Here is a 25,565-nt window from a genome sequence, read left to right on the forward strand (position 1 = left end):
ATACCTAATAAATCATTGTATTTATATTGTGCAGTTTAATATGTTCATTAGACGACTCGAAACATTAAATACAAAAAACATAACATTATATTGTTGATGATGCGACAGAACTCACCGCAGTGCAGTGAATGTAGCCCACCGCTTATTGTGACGATGTTTGGTGGAGGAGAAGGATGTAGGGAAAGCTTACTGCCATAACGACCGATGATAATAATTATTATATTATTATTATTATATGATACATAGTATAGTATAGTCACAATTGATTGACGTTAACCTCTGTCATTAGTAAATCGCAATCATCTATGAGTTGTCAGTTACTATATTATACATAATAAATAGGTGTACCTACCTACGAGCATAGTTCATAATTGTACTTTGCATTAATATTACAATTATATTCGCTATGACTACCTACGATTGTTTATTGTAAAAGATCCCACACTGCTGTGTGTGGTGATTTCATTCAACATATAGTGTTAATTTTTGTTCTGATTCATCATCTGAAGTTATTAGCCTGGGTTATTTTAGTAGGTTAATTACTTCGAGGGAAGGTACAGTTGGTTAGAACACATGTAAGTGCCGAGGGTTTGTTACTAAAAACCCTGATGATCCTGAAAAAGACAACAATTAACCGAGAAATAAAATTAATATTACAGTATGCGATTGAACAATATCTATAATAAATATTAAATTGCGCGTGCATTATTGACATCGTTCTCTGGAATAACGATGCAAGGTTTTTGACTTTTTTTTTTACACTTAATGTGTAATATAGTTACGTTGTTGTAAGATAAGTTAAACGATTCGATCAAAACTTTTCTTTTTTTTTTCAGTATAATATTACATACTTTCGGAAATTAATAAATTTAGCTTGTCCACGTATAATTTAAATTCAACATAAAATCTTTTTTTCTCTAGTTGTAGGCATAGTCATTAAAATAATCGTATACAATTAAATTTTATCAAAGTGATAAAAAAAAAACAACTGTCATTTGACCATCTATATTTACAGTTTAAGTGTAGGTTACGTGAATAATTACAGTTCACGATAATAATCGATACTGTGTATATTTTATTGTGAATATATTATACAAGCACATAGCGATGGTCCATGGGTACTTTCGAATTGTATTTCACCAGAGTATTAGTTTAATTGATTTTCATAATAATATGGAATGACCACACAGTACTGCAGTGATGTATCTACCTGTAAATTACTATACAGATTGCTTCACCAAGCATGCACAATCCCAGTTTGATATTTTTGTGATTCATTTATTCAAATTTTTGAAATTGTTAAGTACAGTAAAGGATTGTATTTCCAAACATCAATTTGTATACCATTCAAGAAGTGTCATGAATCAGTACTATCTTATTTAGTTCAATTACATTTTTTTTTATTTTGATTTTGTTTTGATTTTTCAAAATTTGAATGAGTAGTTTTTTAGTTATTTAAATGTATGTACTAATTCATTAAAATGGTTCAGAAGTATTTAAAAACTATGTAAAATACTTATATTCAATGCACCTTGAACGAATTATACTCGAACAGTTTTTTAATAATTATACTGTATTAATAAATGTAAAGAATGTATCTTAGTAATAACACAATACAACTATACAATTTGAAAATTATCAGAGCTCCTATAACTTTCAAACCTATTAAATTGCACTTATTATTCTTAGACCAATAATAAACTAAGTCATAAATTTAAAAAACAACTCTTTCGAATTTAAATTTAGATACATCAAAATATGTAAAAAATGTTTCTATTTAATAATTTCTAAAAAAATGATACTCATCATTGTATGAAATAAATAAGTACTGCCAAAAAATCTAAGTACTTTAAAATATGATTTAAGAAGTTTACTTATAGATACTTAAAAATTAAAATTAATATCTTCGATAACTATAATCATTTTAAATATACCATGTTAACACTAATCTAAATTCTAATGTATAATTAGAAAATCTATGCATTGTTTACATTTATTATTATTATGTAACTATTTCTTTTTTTTTTTGTATTACTATATTGTAACTAAAATTGTTGTTCTTTCTCTCTCACATTAATCTATTATTTTATGTTTTTAGTCTATTTATAATTATTATGTTTAATATTTTAATTTCTATATTAAGAACTCATCACCTTAAAAACAAGCACAGCTTATAGAAGGTGAGCAGACAATATCTATTAAATTATATTTTTAAATGTATTAATTGTTTGTTAGCGAATCAAATAAAATAAATAAAACTAAATAGATATTTAAAAACTCATAATTTGAATAAATTCATTATTAAAGGGGAAAAACGGGGATGAGTTTGGCGAACTACTCTGTACAAACAGAGGGACAACGTTTTTACGTATAATGCTATATTCTATCGTATATTACGCACATCGTGGGCGGACGTCGTCGCTTGTCGAAGTCTCAAAGGGGGTGAAAGTAGGCAGGGGTTGCTTGGTGTTACGAGACGATTTGTTTTGAGTGGTTCCTTTGACGTCTTTGATGTATATATTTTTTGTCGATCACACGCTCGACCCATTGGCGACCGTTTGCTTTACAGACGATTTTTACAGCCCACAGATCACTCCTTAAAACTCCGTACTATATAATATACAACACAGAAACAAATGATCAAAACACAAAAGCCAAACTGCAGTCGGGTTTTATCAGTATAACATTGTAAACGCGAGACCGATTAAAACAGTTTCTCCGAGTATATACGACTACGGAGACAACGACCGACGGAGAGAGGAATTAAAAGGACTTTGTGTTAAAAGAACGGCCGGTCGGCGGGGTCCACAATTAACCTAAAAAAAGAAAGAGAAGAGAAGGAAGAAGAAGAAAAAACGTTAATGCCGTGGACTTTAAAAGCTCTTTAAGATGCCATAACTCTGCGCGGAGTCATAAAAATCGGATTCGCGCGTTCCGAGCCTCCACGAGGCGGAATTTATCGTTCAATCGGTTTAAAATCCTTGTAAAAAAAAAAAAAATAATAATAATAAATAAAAGTCAGATAAATAACGGCAGCGTGAAATCGATTTTTAAACATTTCGTTTCGTGTATAATGTATTATAAAATATTATGTACATAATAATAATATACAGCTAGCATGTACTTATTCACAATAACTATTTTTCGTTTGTATCCACTTGTATCGATCGGGTGATAATTGTATCACCGTATACAAACGAATATTTTAACATCATAATATTATAACCATGGTAGTACTGTATTAAGTAGAAATGTAAAAGTAGGTAGCTTTCAAATGACAACACGTGGATGCCATATCAATAAGCTCTGTGATAAACTATATATATATATATATAGGTTGGTGTTCAACAGTGTTGAATCTTTCTCAACACAATTAAAAATTCAAATAAATTTACATTTTTTTTGACGAACACAACAACATCAATAATAATAACAAAATTACTCTAAACGAAATCCTCGAGGCCCGAAAAAATGTATCAATTCCACTGCAATAATTCTCGAACATCTCACGGTCGCCTCTGCGTATATTATATTATATTATTATTATACCCTGTGTACAGAGTGATTGAAATATAATATTTATACGACATTTTCGTTGAATGTCGAATACCAAGGTGTTTTAAATCGGACATTAATTATGTATAGTAATATTACGTTATGTTGGGTTAAAATGGTCGTCGTGTTATACCGATAAAACACACGCACTTGCGTATTATAATAATAGTTTACGCTCTATATGCACGACCTGTAGATCCCCCTACCACTCTGTATCCGCGTGTATATAAAATGTGTTTAATTAAAACTTATGAAAATGTATTTATGTTAATAACGGTGCAAACGCCGGTCTAATGATTGAGGATGACTTAAATAGAATTAATGTTTTATTCAAAGGCTTGTTAGAGCTTAGACTATTAAGTTGGTGCATCATTTTTGCAGTGTGCGGGCAGCATCATTAAAATTGAAAATTATAATATTTGTTGAATAACTAATGCGCGGTCAATAGGGCCGGGGGGCTGGAAAAATGACTTCGTCAACAAGACCGGCTTGTTTGTATTTTATACACAGAAAACTTGAATTTTTTTATTTAATTTTTTTTTTTGAAAAATAAAAAACCGATTCGTTTTCTCCCGGATTGACGAATGTGGTATATACCTATTCATTATTCTTGTAAAATCGTAGACTAAATCCATGCACTTTGTAGCTTTTTAACTCCTTATTGTGTACTTAATTTAAATTAACTTGTACATTTTTTTCGTCGAATATTTTCCTAATTATACCAATTCAGATTTCAGTGAAACATATTTTTCATACAAAAAACGAGTACCTTATTGTATAATTAACTATGTAGTGGTATTGAATGGTAATAATTTAATTTTAATTTTAAATCTGTAGTTGAACTTTATGGTTACTTTGGATTAAATTGTTGCGACTTGTTTAGGATAGGTTAGGTGCCTGTCTTTAATACAATTATTAACAAAATAGAAAATTTTCAAACCCAATAAAAATGTAACTGCTCAACATAATTTAATCAATAACAATTTTAATTATAGAATTACGCGTAGGTATACAATTATTACAACAGTGAAATAAAATATTTTTGTTGGTTTTGATATTTATATTATATTATTCTCATAATGTGGTTACCGCTAATTTTAAAATGACATGGTTTACCTATCCATGATCACAGCTCAGAAAAAAAATAATGTTTACGATACATAATATTGTTACGTTTTATACATATTTTCCTATGGTCGGAAAAAGGTTGAAGATTAAAAAAATAAATTTTAGTAAGAATATTATTCAGTAAAATTGTAAATTTAAAAAAATATAAACAACAGCTCTACGTTGTGCTTAAACAATTGATGAGCCGTGTAAATTTAAATAAAGTAAACATAAATACGAGTATGTATATATATATAATATATATATTACATAATGACGTTAGTGAATATAAAAAAATGTATTTAAAAGAACGGTGCCGTAATCGGCATTTTAAAGAGAAAAATAAATGATGATGAACAACAATTATGTCCTATCGATTGGTAATTTACACAGGGTGTACCTGTCATAACTTGCATTTAGACAAAAAAACATAAAATATCACGACGGTTAAAATGTCTTAATAATTATTAGGTTCATTTTTTTCGTTCCATCTTTATGTATCTTTTCGGTTTCAAGTAAAGCAAATATTATCCATGATAATAATATGTATAGGGATCGGTAAATTACTTTTTAATTAGTTTCGATTGTAAAACAGCTTTCAAATATTCGAAATTTAAATTTATATTTTTACAATACTAAATTCATTACTATTTACCTCACTCAATACACAATCAATCGTTATATTTAAATATATAATATTATTTCAAACAGAATTTTTTGCTCATTATTAAAATTCCAGGAATCGTTGGCCGGCGCATTATCTTCTTTATAAACTTTTAATGCTTATTAGGTGTTACGTTTTTATACAAATATGATAAACAGAGAAAATATTATTATTACTAACTATATTTTTTGGTGGACAGATAATGACGTGTATACATTTTAAAGTTTTAAACACAATTCGCCCTCTCAGATTATTATTTTTGATTAAAAAATTGAAAATGTAATATTGAGTTTTATAGGTACCTATTAAACAATTAAGGACAATTAGAGAAAATGCATGAAAATAAAATATGTATTTACTTATGGTATATTTAATTTAGCGTAATAGTATGAAATAACAATAACAATAACAATTATAACAAATGAATAAAAACATCACGTTTGTTTGTATTTTAATAAAAGATGGGGAAGAATCACTTTTATCGCGTCAAACCAGGCGGAAATGATGTGTCATGAATCGCATTAACAATTATTATTATTGTTATTATTCATTATTATATCATAACCCATTGGTAAATTATATTATATCGGTATTAATCGTCCATTAAACGGTCGATTTGCAGTTCATATAATCGCTGACCGCTGGCCATAGCAGTCGCAACATCATTGTCATACTCTGTTTAAAAATTTGTTTTATATTCAAGCGGAATTGGACATTTGGTTTTAAATATTTTTAAATTAACGAATTCAATTAAAATGTACATAATATTGATGAAATAATATAGCGTCCATAACTATTATATTAATGTTTCGCGAGGAAGTAAAATTAATTTCATAGTTTTAAATTGATATACGCTCTTTCAATATCATAATATTATCCACAGATTATATTATTATGGATTGGTTTTGGATAGATTAGCGATAATCAATCTAGTATACACCATTCGTAATATATAGGTAACTGCAAAACTGACATAATATACCAGCTGTCACTACACGAACTATATCACATCACCTCAAGTAAATACAGACAAGAATTATTTTAAGGACCGTGAAAACTGAAAACTATTGGTGACCGAAGCATTATTTATTGCTGCAGTTATCGAGTAAAGAGGATAGGTATCAATCACTATTTGTGTCATTATGAAAAAATAAGCGAAACAACGAATATAAAGCTCAAACAGTTTGAATGACACTTATTTACTTATTATTTTGAGAAGATCGATTACAATGTTTGAGATTTCTGAAAGAAAATATATTTATCATGAGTCTTGTATGCGTATCAAGATCACGAGCAGTCTTCGGTAAACAATATTTTTCGAGGGCTTAATCACGTTGTAAAAGTTAAAAGCTTTCCGAGAAAATTTGAGTGATACGAGGATTTTGCTATAAAAAGTATTCTCTCTTCTCGCCAGTGTAATGTTTCAGTCTCGTGACGTTTTAAAATACTCCTATACTCACACATAATATTAAATTGTGCGTGTGTGTATTTTTAGTTGAGTAGGTACTAAAATATAATAATATATATCAATGTATATGTACGTACAGAGAAGAGAAAACTCATATCTTGTGCATGTGAAACGACCATGCGGAGAACAGTATCGATCTTAAGGCAAATCGTTAATATAATATAGGTATACGACAAAGGAACTTCACGTTCAAACGAAAATTAAATCCAATTAGCCGCTTTCGAATATTATATTATATTATATCTGCAGTGTAACCGGTATGTAGATACAACTTGCACAACTATCGACTTTCACGTACCCTAATAATAATATACAATATCCAAATATCGGTATCATTATAGTTGTATTATTTGAGCTCATTTTTTTTATGAAAACATAAATTTTTTGTGTCCACAAAGTGGATTTTTAATGTATACTTATATAGTGACTCACTCTCGTTCTGGCCCCAAAATATATATTTACGGTAACATTTGAAATTTTACAATGTACGCATTAATGTCATGAAGATATTATAGCAATATTATTGTACTTGCATCGCAATTGCATTTGAATGTGTTTGTATGTAAATAAACGTCTGGCCTCGCACTATAAATTAAATTGAACCAAACAAATTGGTTGATATTTTTTGTTCTACTCTGTATTGTTTTATTTTATAATTTGTATTTATTGATTCAATCAAGTAGTGTACATTGATATTTATTGTATCGTAACGATTTGTCATGGAGGTCAAAACTCAAAGCACACATTATTGTTAAACTAATACTCTCATCACTCCTTTTAGAATCTAATAAGGAATAGCGTGCCTTATAGTAAAAAAACCATAAGTAGTGCAACAAATCACGTTGTTACAATTGTTAATATTTTGTAAAAATGCACATAATAAAAAAAACCTTGCGTTTTTCTTCTTCACGTAAACAATTGAATAACAAATTGATTATCTTGAAATAATATTCTAAATACAAATTGCAGTGTAGGCTTGTGCTCAGTGATGGATCCAGAAAAAGAACAAACTTGACGTACTTACGTCCCTCCCCGCATTATGTTTTTTCTGTTCTTGCATCGTTTCCTCCTGTGCTGGTTTTAAGCTCACGATACTCATAATATTTCCATGGGGCTCCTACGCAAATTGGTCGTAAACAGTGTTAGACCACATTTTTAATATAAAGTTGTCCAGTATATTTATATAGAACATGAGTTATTATGCATTTACGTTTTATATTACAGTGATGGATTCGATATCGCATACATCTCAATAACGAGGTAAATTCGTAGTGTACTTTTGAAACTAATATTAATTATTATGCAAGTATCATATGTTTCTAAATATATACAATATATATATATATAAATATATAAATATGTATAATGGTCAGGGGGGGGGGGGGTAGGAATAAATGCATACATCAGTTATAAGTACTAGTTACATCATAAGAGTGTATATATCATGTAAAAATAATGTTCCAAATTGGTTTGCTCTCCTCCCTTAAGAAAAAAATTGAACCCCCTATCCACCCCTGGCGTACTTATATTCTACGTACTCATATATTTCGAGTGCAGCATTTTAATATTATACAACTACGGACGATTTCGGTCGTCTCAAGTTTCTTCGTGTCGGACGTCTCCCACTATCCGACGTAACTGTTTACCCTTAAAGCAAACGTACCTACCTCTGACAGGAGACGGAAAGCGGACGACGAACGATGACGTCGGGAGTATAGAAGAGGGGCGTCGTCCACCCACATGATATACGTGCTGAAAAATGACGGCTTAATATACATTGATAAGGTGCCGGGATAAAGGCCGCAGCGTCGTCGTCGTAACAGGATTAATGGAGACGGTCCTCTCGTATATACTCGTATAATACACTCGTTCAGTGTTCGCGGGACATATACGACAAGCAAAAATAAGTACGTGATGCGAATTTTTTTTCACCCCGACAAATTGCCCGATAACGCACACTGTGCATCGGTCTAAAAGTGCACGCGCATTGTGCCAGCCGATGGTCGTACTACATTATATAATAAATATATAATAAATACATACACATATGTATTATATATACGTGTATTCGCGTAATATACATCACTCCACATGTCCGGCGGGATAAGTCTGATGTATATCTCCGTGACAAGCAGAAAATTGGAGAAACGTCGCGGGCGATTTATGTCTTTTAATAAACGATCCGTTCCCGGCGCAGTGCATTATCATAATAATAACTCGCCGCGGTCGGACGATGCCGCAGTATAAACCGCCTGACATTGCATACAATAATATTATCACAATCATATAACATATTATAACACACGCGCGAAAATAATATATAAGTATATATATATATATATAGTAATATATAATATTGCAATAGAGAAATAGTAGCAGGTCGAGGTACAAAAAAAAAGTTAACAGTTATATGATATAATTTAATATATTTTAGTCATTAAATAAAAACTGTTGACAAACTTGCAATACGCTGAAACATTTTAATTTTTAATAAATAAAAAAAAAATATATATATATATTTTACTAATAATTAGTTTGATTCGATTTATTCCAATGTGCAATGTGTTGATAAACTTGAATCATCGGATCTTGATATTATGCTGAAAACAAAATTTATTTAAGTATTACAAAATATATTTTATTATAATTCATATTTTTTTATAAATTATTTGTCCTCAACTGTTAAACTGTTATATTATACAACCAATGTTTTTTTTAAGCGTTCACCTATTTCAGTCTTCTATACATTTGACTAATTATAATACACGCGAAGAATAAAATATTATGGATCACCTATTTGGGACGAATTTGTCACATTCTTTTATTTTATTAAATTAAAGGTAGTTTTCTGTAAACCTAATAGATAAGGTTGAGTATAAAATAAAGTACAAAATACAAATTTATATTAAATAATGTAAATAACTATGTTGATGTTTTGATATTTTAGTAACCAAGTAAATAATATTACTTTAGTAAATTTGTATAATATTTTATTATATCACAAATAAAATGTTTTTAATAATGTGTTCCTTAAATGTTGACAGCACAAATCGTCCTGTGTATTTAATTTTAATTTTTAACATCAAATTGGTTCCCATTAAGAATGGCCTGACATTATTGCTTTATATTAATTATCTTGGATACATCACATATAAGTCAGATTGGTTTACCAACTACTTAGGGAAACTCTAGCGTACAGTAACTTTTATCGTTTTCTCGTGATGCCATTATATATCTGGACACAAGCTGACACCAGGATGTCTAAAAAGGATTTTGGATTATTCCTAGAACATAATAGGACTTCTAATTTGTGTGAAACGATATATGCCTGGAAAGGTAATACTTTTAGTATTTTTATGAATGATCAAATACGATTTTTTTTAAATAAGTTATATATTTGAATGAGAACAGCTTGAGACTTTGAGGGAAACATATGCCTATTTTATATTATACTAAATATTAGTACTGTTTTAATAAAGTAAAACGAACAAAAATCTTTTCACGTATTTTTATTGAAAAAGTTTTGAAGTATTTATTTTTTCAAAGGTTAATACATTCATTTTCTCGACAATTTTTGTGTCAGCAGAATATATTTGTAAAAATGTCAAACGATAGTGTACACAATTTTGTTCATATAGTTAATTAGTTATAACTTATAAGTTATAAGTAGATGTTTTAAGTTTTGATGAGCGAAGTGGAGTGACATTCATCTACAAATACTTATAACTAGTCATACGATATTCGACTTTTATACATTATCAGAAAAATATTCTACTTGGTAATATAAAACTAAAAACGTTTACTGTCATGAAAAAGTTTAATTTTTAATTTTTTTTGTGTTTAACCAGAAATAACCTTTATGTCTCATATCATATCAGTTACAGACTGTATAAGCCTAGGTGCTCTAAATATATCTATAATATGTAGGACGGTTACGAATCTAATTGGCTTTTTTTCTCACCTCGCGGGGCTATCGGACTTCTGCATTTACGCATCCCGATTCCCGAGAATTGTATATTATAATAACAACTTGCACCACTATGATAGCGACAATGGTAATTCGCGACTCTGCATAGCTATATTAATTCTACTTTCATTTTTTTAACATTTTTTATTATTTTCTTTCTTTCTGCCGACAGGTTCTCTCCGTACAATAAAGGACATATCCATCAGGGAGATGCTCCCGGACATCAAATACTACATGACGTACGAAGGATCGACCACTCATCCTGGCTGCTGGGAGACGACCGTGTGGATAGTGCTGAACAAACCCATTTACATAACCAGACGCGAGGCGAGTGTATATATACCCACTATATATGTATATTGTATTATGTGCGCGAGGTGGTAATGGAAACACGACGTTGCCGGGACACGATTAATTGCGGTGGCGATGTGAGGACAAGCAGACTCACATATTTTGTTACATATCCTTTTTTTCGTCAAATTCCTTCCCTCCACTACTCACTCTAACTCTTGTTTTCCCTGTAACTCTGACTCTCAATTTCTCTTCACCTCACACTTATTCCTATCCACTACGACGTGCCCCGCTAAAACTGTCGCTTTTGAATTAATGAAAAGGACCTCCTCTTGCAGTGTACGCACGACTTTGCGCGTTGGTTTTTTTATTTTTGTTTGTTTGTCATTCGAGTAAGCACGCTAGCTGCCTGCACCACCATCCGCCCACATTATATACATTCGCACGCACGAAACCCAACCTAACCCGACCGTCGTCTCGACGTTGTTTCAGATGTACCACTTAAGGAAATTATCTCAAGGTTCGGTGGAACACCCAAAAGCTCCACTGGGAAACAACTCGAGGCCGACACAGGACCTACGCGAGCGGACTGTCAGAACGAATATTAATTTCGCGCAGAGAACCGAAGCCGATCCACAGGTAAGATTGACGATCTCGAGGTTTTGAACAAATTTACGTACTCTCACACATATATTACATGACGTTATGTACATATTTACAGATTTATGATACTAACTAAAAGTCGGTCATTAAGCCAACTGAAAGCTTGTGTGTTAATCGTATTTCTAAAAAATTTAATTAAAAAAAATATATACTTTTTTTAATTGTTATTTATAAATGAAAATTTACTAATTTTTTTTATTTGAAAAATATCTATGTCTGAACAATTATTTTCAAAAAAGAAATTGCCTATTCGTTTTTTGACTTTGGTCTCTCACAAAAAAAAATAGTATAAGAAATCACTATTACACTCATTTTCGTAGGTTCCTTACTCGCAGTAAACTATGATTTCAAATTGTATTTATTAGAAGCCACGTGATATTGGTGATAGATTCAACGAATATGTGGAGATCGTTTAGGTATTTTATATCAGCCTTCAGGTATTGAATTATGCGCGGTACTAGTCAATCACATTATCTTGATTCCATAGACGCTTTACTAAACGTCTATACATCAAAATACATTCACACAAATATTTGGGATTTCAATGTGGCTTACATTTTTATACAAAAGAGTTAATGTCAGCACTGCACATTTTTCAAACTACAAATACGATCTTTGTATCAATAACACAGTGGCCCCTGTTGAAAAAAAATAACAACAAGACGTTTGGTTTAAAAATAATTTATCGTTAAGCGCGCGATTCATTGACGGCGCCGTAGCACATCCACTTTGGTAATAATTTATTATTATATCGCGTAACTTGAACACTTAACTCCGGATCATCGGTGCCACATAATAATAATAATAATAATAATAATAATAATAATAATATGCATTCGGTTGACACCGGCATACGACCGGTCTAGTGCTCTCGAGTCGCTCAGCCGAACAAAGGTCGCGCAGACAACAATAATGATTTGTCTCGCATTTAGTAATAACAATGATATGATAACGCGATGACGATTGTCATCAGCAAGTACGCCTATGTATATATAAATTATTCTCTCTCACACACGCACACGCACACACGCACACACACACACACACACACACACACACACACACACACACACACACACACACACACACATTCACACTCACACGTGCAATATATTATATTGTATAAGTAATACACTCGCTCGCCTACGACGAGATTTTGAGCGATTGAGAACGAGCGCATATAATATGATATATCTTATATAATATGATACGATATCGTGTACACAACCGAATGCCATTAGTGTTGTGGGCTTGTACGAAATCCTCGCACACACGTATAATACCGTGAGCGTGTATATAATATTATATTGTGTTATTGTGATCGGATGTCTAAAAGCTTCGGCGGCGCGTGTTGATGGCGCGCGTCGTCGAGTCGTCGGTTATCGTAGTTCCATTCAAATGCCGCCGCCGGTCTGAAATAATATTTATTTTCGTGCCACCCATATTACTGCTGTATACATATCATATCATCATATTATGCTATAATATACGGTGCGTTGATCGTATCGGCTGGCAATTCAAAAGCCATTTTCCGCGCGTACGATGAGGCGTGCAGACGTCGTCGTCTTCTCAAAGCTTTGACATATTTAGACGCGTTTCGCTAATATTCGAAATGTACGCGTCTCGTTGGTAAATTATTTTCGGTGGGCTTTTGACGATTTGTATATTTTGAATGGTTATATATATAAAAAAAAATTATTTTTATAATAACTACGCCGCCGACCCGCCATATATATTTTGATTTTTTTTTACAAAGTAGACCGCTAATATCACGTAAAACGTTTGTGTTGTAGTAGTTGGACAGTGTTCAGTACCAAATATTGTGTGACACAACCCGTTAAGTTATTTTTTAATGATATCTTAAAATAAGTTGCCAAATGCATTTTGCGCATGAAATCACACATAGCACACTAGACTAACCTTTATACCGAGACACAGAAATATCGAATGTCCAAATTTTAGATTAAAGACATCTGACGTAAAGTCAATTGGTGGCGGGGTTGGTGATAAATGTCTTACGGCTCGGTGGCGGAGCGATAACAAACAAGTACCATAATAGGTATAATAGAGAAAAGTCTACCATGAAAACATCCTTGACTTACGTTTGAATAAACCCTTCCTTGTGCTTCACAATAGTGTTGTTATATACCAGCAAACATTTCATAATATTATATACAAAATAATACAGTTCTTCAACAAATCTTTACCTAACCAAACAGATCGGTATACGTACTATTGACGTTGTGAACAAACTTTTTTCTTTTATTAAAAATTTTTGAATTTTATTACAAATGTTATGTTACATTTCTTGATTAGAATAATAAATTGTACACGCCAAGAGACAGGAACAGTGTCGTTAGACGGTTGGTTGAAGTACGTTATCGGTCCTATGCGTACAACTTAAAAAGTGAAGTATGTAAAGGGTACGTTACTTATTATATGTAAAAAAAATATTTGGGTAATCCATTTTTAAAGTGTTACGCTTGTGTGAACAATACAAATATAAACGCATAATATGTCATAGATTCCTGCTTGTCGATAAAATACGGTAAAAATATGTAAATCACAGAATATCTGAATCAGAAAATTATTATTACCGTGAAATACTGTAATTGGGAACTGGAAAAGAATAAGTTTTGGAACCGGAATCCTTTGAAAATATCGGAAACCAGAACATCATCAGAACCTATATTAAAATGATATATTAAAAACGGGAACTTCATATGGCAACATTATTTTTTTTTTTTTCATAAACCAAAAAATATATTTACAAATTACAGATTGAGGTTTAGTACAATAATTTAATAGTATGACTCACCCTAAACTAATATTTTTTTAGTTTTTTCTACACTGATTATACAATTAATTTACTATACAGTGGAGGACTGAAGCAGTTCAAGTACCTACAGCTGTCATTTTTTATTGGAATCTTGGAAATATGTGTCAGTTATTAAATATTCAAAAATTACTCTTTGCAACAAATAAGCTAGTACTAATTAATAATAAAAAATAAAAGAATACATATTTAAAAATTATATCAAAAACACATATTTTTTTTGTAAATTTTTTCTATAAATTACAATTTTAAAAATCTTATACTTATTCCAATAGGTCCATGAATTCGTAAATTCATAATAAAACATTTTTTTCTGTAAAAATGTTTTGTACCTTACGATAAGATTCGAGCCATCGTTTGTTATCATGATCTGCTATATATAAGTATATATATTCCAATAATTAGTGTATAATTAACATGATACAATATAACAATTAAAAATTATAGATTTTTTTGGAACTAATACGAAAATATACAAAGTGTTTAATAATAAAAACAGAACTTCGGTCCACATCCATTTGATGGTCCCAATTTTAATTTTAAAACTACAGGTGCCTACATGGTTGAAAATCTGTACTGGACAGCTAATATTGGTAAGTTTAGACAATGTAGTCGTATAACTGAACCACCTAGGACAATTGTTTTTCTATGATCCAAATCATAATCAAATTTTCTTTAAAGACGGACTGATACCAAAATGTATGTTTTTCTTAGAGCCAAACCGAAAAAAAAATATAAATATTACAATCCCCAAGACGTCTTGCGATGAAAACCGATGGCCGCTTACAAAAAAATAATGACAACAACGCGATATTTCAATTTTCATAATCCCACAAAACAGTGAATAATTAATACTTTAATCGTAAAGTCCTCAGCTTTGTAAAAAATAAAACACTAACAAACTTCAAACTTTAACGAGCCCTGACAACCGTAACCGTAATGAGTGCACCGTCAGTAGGCTGTCTCAGCCTTACATTAATTATTATTTATTAATATTGTTGAAGCGTAACAAATTATTACACATAGTAATATGCCTGGATTTTTGTGCTGGTAATTGTATTGTCCGAATGTTTCTGTGAAGACAAACGTTTTGCAAACTTGTGTTATACAACCGTTGAGATTTTTTTTATTGGCGGTACAGTTTTCGATGACATAAATTATCAACCTTAACTGTTTAATTAACACATAGGTTAGGTTATTGGTTTCTATAATACCTAACAATTTTTTTTATTAAAGTCTATGTTTAAAAAAAACTTTAATTTATTTTCAGTGTTGAATATATTGGTTGAAAGTTTTTTTTATGTTGTTGGTTTATTAAATAGATGGTTCTCTGTATTTTGGGCAGTGGACAATATAATATTATTGATGCGTTCAATAAACACTTAGGTTTAAAAGATTTTTTGCAAGTGTAGTGTGATGATTTGGGTTCATTAATTATTCTTGCTAATTAAGTGCGTGTAAGATTAGACTGTCTTATTTTGGATCTACTTATGACTATTTGCTCCTTCAAAATCGATTGGTATGGATATGAAAAATATTTTTTTTTTTAATGTCCGCCGCTGGTGTGTTTATTCTGATAGTAATTACACAGAATAAGTAATTATATCATAAAAAACACGATAAGAACGACGCACATACATACAAATAATAACAAATAATAACACTTCAGAATTTATTGGCAGTCAGCTGTTTCATTGCGCGATACATAACTAAGTCCCACCCTTCCGATTTCTACCGCCCCTTACGACTGCGAGGGTACATTGGTTTTTTAATATTTCAAAATTCGCAATATTTAACAAAAAAAATGAACATGCAAAGTGCACCTAAAGTCGACTGTTCGGTGGCTTATTGCTCCCGCTCGTGTAAACATTATAATAGGTATAATATAATAATATGTGAATACTGAATAATGTAGCCCACGCCCCGTTTATATTATATTATACGCAATGTAAAAATAAACCGCGAAAGTTGTTACGATATTTGATTTTTGCATATTTTTCATTATGTTTTTGCGGTGCCCTGAAGTTTAAATTTAATCACGGAGAATAATATTGTTATATCGCATTACACGAGCAAATACTTCCTCCTCTACAAAGTTAATTTAAACGTCGCGTATTTTTAGAACGAATTTATATTTTATGCAGATAAATTAATTTTGGTACTATACGCAATATTATATGATATTATATAGTGTACAGTTATTATATTCGGAAGCAAATTTAATATGCACCTATTATAATAGGTACCTATATACATGGCATAATATTATTACTTTATACGGTGTAAAAATCAAAACTTGATATACTCTTTGATACTGTACCTACTCTTTCCTCCAGAACAAACTTTAATACAGTTTCTCCTCCCAGCACATAATCAAATTAACGTTCTACGAACAATATGGTTTATATTATTTTATTATTTATCTCCGGAGCTGGAAACTTTGAATTTTTCCTAAACGTCTAGTCACGTTGCTTATGCAAATCAGTACCGATCGAACACCGCTTCGACCCCTTCGTGATTTATTCGACTCGTGGTCTTCTATCACTTTCTTCGATAGTATAACAGTTCACCAATACACAATGTGTTTGTTTTTGTATACTTCAAAGTATATTGATATTTTTAAGACCACTAAAAATATATCCAATGGATAAAATTCGTTTTGACGACAGACGAGCTTTAGAGTCATTTATAGCAATGTTGACAGTGGATTAGTTGAATGTTTAAATTTAAAATTGTTAGTGTATCTATATATAATAAAGGTAAAACTTACACAGGCGGGTGACAGCCGTCGAGGGCCACCACGCGATGACGTGTTTTGACTTTCCGTTTGAAGTAGTTATGCACGATATAGATTTCTCATATTATATGCTTAGTACCTACTTCATACAATTATAGAATATCAGAATATTATATTAAAGTCTCACTACTCGAAAAACATCGAAGCATTGTTTTCAAATATTATTATTAATATTATTATTTGTGTCCTTTTATTAATTACATTATAATATTATTTAAGACCTTATTTGTATCAGTGTTAATATAAATTTACTAAAAGTACATGTTTATGTACCAGTCACATCATAATAATATTGTTAATAGCCTTAAAAATAGACGGTAATGAACATTACGTATTTCTTTTATAGTTCTATAAAACCGTCTCTGTCTCTCATTTTCGGTATATATTTTCGTTAACGTTTCGTGTTGTTTGGTAGCCCGCAATATATGTATGTAACTAGGTAGGTACTTTTAAGTCAAAACTTTATTAGACGTAAACATTACTTTTCAAGACGTGGTGTATTATAATATAATTCGTGTTCCTCGACTCGCACTTTAATATCTCGTTTTTTAATCTTAACTCCTCGTTTTCACTTAATGTTTCATTAAATTCGTATTTCGGTTACCTACCTGAAAAACAAATTATTTTAATCGCGTGTTTTTAATTAAATGCGTTCTCTAAAAATAAACGTATTTACTTTTTAAAACTTCGAATTGAATCTTTGGCTAATTAAAGTTACCGACGTACCCACAAAGATAATTATCGTCTATTGGGCGAGTTAAATTAGGCTGCATATAAATTATTTCTAATTGTATAATATTAAAAATGTTTGAAAAAAATGCACCACTTAAACATAATATACGTATTATACGACGTGCTTATTATTGTGTCAGTATTTGTTGTCTTATCGTTTCATCGTTTCCCTTATAATTTTCGTTTACATTCATATTAAATTCGAGAGGCAATTCTAAACCGAATTTTGTGAGTTAAAATGTTTATAAAAAAAAAATGTTTTTGTTTTATTATTATATTTTGATAATAAAAACATTACGCAACAATAATTAGAACATTTAAAATATAGAATGCTGTGATCGGATAAAAACGGTTATAGATATAAGAATACGGTAAATAAAATAACTAAAACTTTCAGTAGGAAAGCGAGTATCCGTGGATTACAAAACATTTTAATAGCATTATATAAACGTACTTATAATAATATTAAAAAATAAACATTTACAGCAAGAATTATTAAACAAAAATAAACGTTGGCTTATAACATAAACTATATACAATTTTCAATAATAATTAAATCACAACAGTGTTGGATATTGAGACAATTTTTTTTATTTATTTAGTGCTATAAGAAGTGTATGTTGTCTAGCAAATGTTTCGTTTTAGTGTCGTAGTGCACTAATGTGATAACAAATAAATTTGTTTATAAATTTGAATAATAAAAAATTTAAAACCATTTAGGTAATACTATTATGATTGAGTATGAATTTTTAATGAATAGCTTGTGAAATATTTTATTAATGTATTGAATTAAAATAAATTATATTGATATCGCCTGATTTTTTTTATTAACTAAAGACACATTGATACTTTGTTGTTGCATATGAACTTTGATATTTGCCATTGTAACACACCATGTTCATTAAATTACTAACTTTTTTTACTATTCCAATTTTTTCTAATAATGATTAACGCATCAATAAAACTCTTGCGTATGCTGAGGTTTCATTGAGTACTGTTTCCATATTTACACGGAAATCATATTCACAAACATTTTCTTTTTAAATTTCTTTGGACATATTATGTTCGTCAGTTGATTTAAATTATAGAATATTCAATGAATGATTACATACAGCTTGTATTTTTTGTTTAAAATACATATTTTCATTTAGGTTGATCGCTATCCAACTTCAAAATCTAAACAAACTAATTAAACTACTTTTACTGTGTTGTTGGAATGTAAAAAAAGTGCCTTTACTATTTTTCGGGAAATCTTTAAAAATATTCCGTCAACAAATACTGTTTTTTGCTGGTGTTAGTTAGTATTCATTTCGTGTTTCCGCTGTTGTTTTAACTGCTAACTGCCTCAAACCAATCGATTGTAAAACAATAGAATGCGTGCGTTAAACGCTTCAATGATTAAACACGACCGTAAAGTTAATCGACCACGATGATAAATAATCAAAGCATCAACAGGTGAGAATTGAGATGATATAATATAATATTGTTTGAACAGTGATGGGTTGTGCCGTGGAATTTGCTTCCTAAGTTCACTGTTTACTCTTTGAATTAAAGTGTCGCGCTCGTCGGATAAAATATAATTCAATGATGTGCCGAATGGTAGTCCAATAGTGGGTGGTTTGATGTCGATAAACAATTTTAAAATAATTTGGGCCTCACATTTACGTCAGGGTTTTTAGTACTATAGTTTTTTAAATATTATTCAATAAACTCAATATGACAGTGTGTGATAGTCATAATATGCATATAAAAGTAACAAATAGGTCATTTAAATATGAATACAATATTTGACAAGACGTATGTTTAAGGTTTTTTTGTGTCATTCATACACACAATAGTTATTGTATGGTATGTACTTGTTAGTGGTGTTTGTATTTGGCTGTTTTGATTGAACAACCCTTCTCTGAAGAAAATATTATTGATAATATTATACTTGAAAGATAGAAAATGTATTGATGACTGTGCAACAAAAACATTTTTGTTATTTACGTTTTTTTAATTAGACAAAAGTGTTAATTTTTGAGGTTCACGTGGTTTGATAAGGAATAAATTTAAAAAACCATTATTTTCGTTTAAGTTTCTAGTCACGAGCATTCACGCCCCACTATTGGTGCCAAATGGGTCGAAAAACGTTGTCAAAAATTTAATATCTAACATTCGGGATCGCCTGTGATTAATTTTTCCATAAAGCGTATTCGTTTCGGGCAATTTGTAGCATCACGACAATTAAAAGTTGACCACGCGCACGTTGATTACACGGTGATTTAATTAAGGGACTAGCTTAGGTACCCTAAGTCCCAACACACATTAACCCAAAAGTAACCCTTACGTTATTGAAAATATTTTTTTTTTTAAATTATTTGAAGTATTTTGTAATTATACTTCAATATCGAAAACCAAACAAGTGTATTGTAAATAATATTCAAGAAGAAACTAAAAATTAAAAAATATATATACATTTTTTTTTCAAAAAATTTGTTTTGTATTGACAAGGACTTATTACGTAAAAATTTATTTTCAAAATCGTTTATGCTTTTCGAGTTAAAGTTAGTCCTTATTATAGAATAAATCACACAGTGTGGCAGGTATTGCTAATTATTATTATCCGATATAACGGCAAGTTTGGGATTGATATTTATTGCAGATATATAATAATAATTTTACCCGATCAAATCTATTTGCGGTTGTTGATATCTCTATTTACACATTTGGGCTCATTCATAAATATATATAATATGTATATAATATGTATGTATATATATATACTGTAAACGCGTATGAAATAACAACTTTACTTATAAATCTCGTGTTGAGAGCGGCCACTTTCTATTAGTTTATAAACAACGTGAAATCTTAAAGCACAACAAAAGTTTTCCCCGTAGTAATATTCGAAAATTATATAGTCGAAAGCAAAAGTTTTCGTGTACAGTTTTTTTTCCTATACTTCTTACTTATAACGCGTATTATAATATAAATGTGTAACGCACGCGTCATAATATACCATTCGTTCCGTAAAAACTGTTTCACGGGCGAAAAAAAAACCTGAGTTCTGGCGCAGTCACTATACTATATAGCTACAATATATTTATAGAGCCGTTGAAATATAATAATTATTAGTTGGGTACCTTTGCTTCGGAACAAATGTGTAGAGTAAGCTTTTTTTACTTACTTTTTACTTTCAATCATCGAGTTTCTTTCTCGGCCAAAACGGGTCGTGCAATTTGACGAGTTCAAGTTCCGCTGAACAACGACGACCACTTTAGTAGGTATTGAAGTTCATATTTGTATTCGATTTTAAATTCCGGTATCGGACATTGACTGCTTAACAATGATCGGCATAAAAAATTGTCACCGAATTCGATCGCAATTTCCGCGATTCCGACCGGTGAACATTACATATTACGAATAGTTTCGATCAACTGATTTCGAAAACGTAATATGTTTGAAACTCTACACCAAATCGTAAGTAATTCTCGTTCGGCTAGCCAACACTGACGTATTCAGTTTTACTGCGAAACGTTTTCATGTTTTCAATCTTGCAGGTCTGAAATACACTCATGAGATGCAACGGATCGAACATTTCTCGTGACGATAAACGTGTGAGCTGATCATTTGTGTTTAACAGGCATTGGCTGAATTATGAGGCAACGTAATAAACAATTAACCCCCAACCCTCCTAATCTCACAATTGTGTGTTCGTGTGGTCTTCGTACAGCAACTAGAATTTTTTCAGAACAGAACACTTTATGGAACCATCCGCTATTATCCACATTATTTCGCTACATTTTTACGAGTATAAAATGTGTTATCTATTATTTAAAATTCAAACTACTCGGATTCACCTATGAAAAAAAATATTACTCGACAAAATATGTTTTCTAAATCTAAGAACATTCATATATTCATAAAATGTAATTCAATAATATTGCTTAATATATTTTATTAGGTAATATTAACCAATACATTATTATTACCACTACTTTTTTAAATATTTTAATCACGATAAAAAAAACCTAAATTTTAAATATGATTAAGCGAATTTAGTTCAACAAACAATAATTATGGTGTAAAATATAACTAAAATAGATTTATTTTATTATTAGTTTTTAGATAATAAAATCTTGAGAAATCTTTTTCATAGGAAAAGTCGTGTTCGAAAGTCCAAGGGCAAAGAGATTCTAAAATAGTTTTAATAATTTCAATAATTTCAAAAAACACTTCTCTAACGTTGGTTGGAGTGCAGTTAAAAATATAATACAGGAACCTAACATTTCGAGGTTATTTGTAGCAATATCGTTGATCAATATAAAATATGCAATTTCATAAATACTTTTTGAATTTTTGTTTTTAATCATGTCCTTTGGTGATAAAATTTTGATGGTCAAATTCGTACTAATATCGCCTATATAAGATTAAAAATCATACTATTCTTCAATTAAACCAAATTCCTCTATTTTATTTATTAACAATTTTTAAGGATGCACTTCAAACAGTTTTTGTAGATTCAATAATTAATTTTTAATTAAGTTGTATTAAAATGGTGTCAATGGGAATAAAAGATTATTCATTGTATAAATTCGTTGTTGGAAAAAAAATTCAGTAATAGAGTTTATAATACTATAATATGTATATCCTAAGCCTAACCTATGAACAACTTATCAACAATACACTTTTTACATAGTTAATCATTAATTAAACATATATTTTTGTGATGTCAAGTACAATGGGAGACGCAGAACTGCTTTTGGGGAAGGGGAATGCCACGACTATCGTGATGGATTTTTGGACGGCAATACGTGTTGATGATATCATCGGCCCTGTTGCGATTTACGATTAGGCCGAAGATTCAATCCCTGCCCGAAAATAACGAACTGTATGCGTCGATTTAAATAATAAAAAAACATCCCACACGGCACACCCACTCACTCGTAAACGCATATAATAATATTATATACTATTATACCAAACGTACTTTTTTAAATGTACCTACCTATACATTTTTTTACGTTTCCCTTTTCGTGTGTCTCTATTATTCTGCAGAGGGGAAAAAATATACTCACCGCTAAAGAAGAATTCGCGCACGCACGATCCCGCTCTTTGTGTACATATTTTCTGAGCTCAAATGTGCAGCGTATTGTATACTTGCGTAGTTTTGGGCACACGTCGACCATTAGAAAAAAAAACCGATAAAAGCTTAAACCGTCTAAAAACTATTATATTATGTATAAGCTGCACGTTTCGATCCTTAAAGTATGCTTCTCAAACTCAAAAAAGTCCCTAGTATAAATAATAGTGATGAGTAGAGCTAAGATTTTGGTGAATTTTCTCTAAGTGTTATACAATTCTAACTAAAAACTAAATTTGTTTCGTAATATAACAAAATATGTAATTTTTATTTTTCATTTTTAAGGTCATTTTGACATAGTGTGGTTCATTTTGTGTATTTATAGTAATTTTTGTTTATTTTTAACTTTTTTAGTATGTGTTGTAAAGGTAATCCCAGTTAGTACTTATAGACAATTACCTACTCTAGTCCATTGATATTGAAAAAGTAATATAATTAATTGTCGATTTATCCGATAAGATTAAATATCGAACGAACCCATAACTATTTAGGTATACAATAGTAGCTTTAGTAGTGAATTCGACACGTACTTATGTGGTTCTACCGATCTTAACTGTACAAAATGTCAAAAATTAAATCAACAGTAGGAAGCCGTTTACGTAGTTTTGTGAACGAGTTTGGTGCGCCGATATTTTTCCTACGGACGGTATGGTTCATCACTGATGACTCTGTTCTGCAAACTGTTCATTATTTTAGTCCAGTGTCTTTTTAACGATGTAATCTACACGATATGTATAAGTAAATAAGAAATCATATTTTTATTTCAATTTTCCTTTCAAATAATTGTTGAAAAAATAGTACGTCTGCTGTATGGGTTTGACCAGATTATTTTTCGAGAATAATTTAGACTATGGAAATATAGAGAATAAGAATTTGGAAAAAAACTAAAACATATCGGGTTGGATGAGAGTAATCTCGATCTCGAAGTGGACTTATTCTACGATAAACCGTAAACATTTATCGGACTATAAAACTTATTAGATACTTTCATTGATAATTGCTACTGAGACATTTGAACGTATACATACAATATTACAATAATACTAATGTACAATAATATGCTAATGTATCATAATATAAGACATCGATGTTGTCAACGCGTACGATTGGTATGAATACTGTTGCGTTTCAGCTAAAATGTTTTCGACGACTATGAATTGATTTGGCGTGCGTAAGACCTCATATTATATTAATTATAATGTGGGCATTGCAATATCGAGTTTTGGAAATTTCGGAGATCTGTCCTAAAGTGTGAACTTTCGTTTGGGAAGTTCCTTGAATAAAATCAATTCCACTACTGCATGAAACAATTCTGTACATTGATTTCGAGTCAATTAAATTCACAGGATACCTGCCAACCGCGGTGCCCGTGGGACGTGAAATCACTTATTATATTTTTCGTTCCTACGAAAAATCAAATAGTACCGAATGGTTTGTTGATATGAACAAAATAGTGATCCCTCTGAAAAAAATTCTTTGACTGAATAATATCATACGTACCATAATAAACGCAAGAGTACGATTTCAATGCTCCAACAATTTGCTGTATACGACATATTATACTTATATATTATACCGAGTGTATCACGAAGATGTGAATACGAATGCAAAGGTAATTTCAATGTAAAGTTACTGTCAATAGTTTTCCCGGTACTCGGAGAGTGTGTCAACTCGCCGCAGCCGCTGCCATATTGGTATATAGGTAATAGTATTACTACCAGCAGCCAGCTATTGTAATATAAATGTTTTTTTATGTTATTGTGTAGGTCTTAACCGTTTATGTTTTTCTAACAGACTTGTATCTTGTTTCAGGGTAAGACTTGCAAGCTGAACATGCACAAAAACATGTACTACAAAGGTGAGTGGACATAAATTCGTTTTGAACATATTTTATTATAATTTAATATACGATGGTGATATTATATTCTTATTTTGTAAGACTACCGCGATGTCATAATAATATTATGACGACAATCTATTAGTACGCTTTTGAGTCACAACCATGGTTATTTTTATTCAACATTTATAATTTTCTTTACGTCAAACCTCAAGTGTCACTCGTCATAACACAACCTTATTATAATATTACTTATATTCTTACTGGTAGCTTCATACGTTAAAAAAAAACATCCCTTATTTAAATGTTCCATATTTTTGTCTCTCTGCGAGCCTGTTTCACATTTTCCGCTCGCCCATCCACTACAACAGTAGGCCGCAAACGTAATGACGAAATGTGGTTTCTGTCCAAGTCTTATTACTTCTCACTTGACAATTCATAATCTATTATCAACACACTATATGCAGATCGATTTCTCCAAGTTTTACCGTTTTACAGATTAAAATGAACACAATCATAGATG

The 25,565-nt window shown here is 30.6% G+C and overlaps 1 protein-coding gene across 3 annotated transcripts in view; it reads left to right on the plus strand.

Moving 5' to 3' along the window:
• The window catches only part of LOC111031530 (carbonic anhydrase-related protein 10), a 111,173-nt gene that overhangs the window by 79,766 nt on the left and 5,842 nt on the right, over positions 1-25,565 (plus strand). For all 3 annotated transcript variants that reach the window (XM_022311520.1, XM_022311519.1, XM_022311521.1), the window contains exons 8-10: positions 10,934-11,088; positions 11,545-11,691; positions 25,018-25,063. In XM_022311520.1, the coding sequence (XP_022167212.1) occupies positions 10,934-11,088; positions 11,545-11,691; positions 25,018-25,063 (348 nt within the window). The remainder of the gene's footprint in view (positions 1-10,933; positions 11,089-11,544; positions 11,692-25,017; positions 25,064-25,565) is intronic.

This window comes from Myzus persicae, unplaced genomic scaffold, assembly GCF_001856785.1.
Source record: "Myzus persicae strain clone G006 unplaced genomic scaffold, MPER_G0061.0, whole genome shotgun sequence".
NCBI lineage: Eukaryota > Metazoa > Arthropoda > Insecta > Hemiptera > Aphididae > Myzus > Myzus persicae.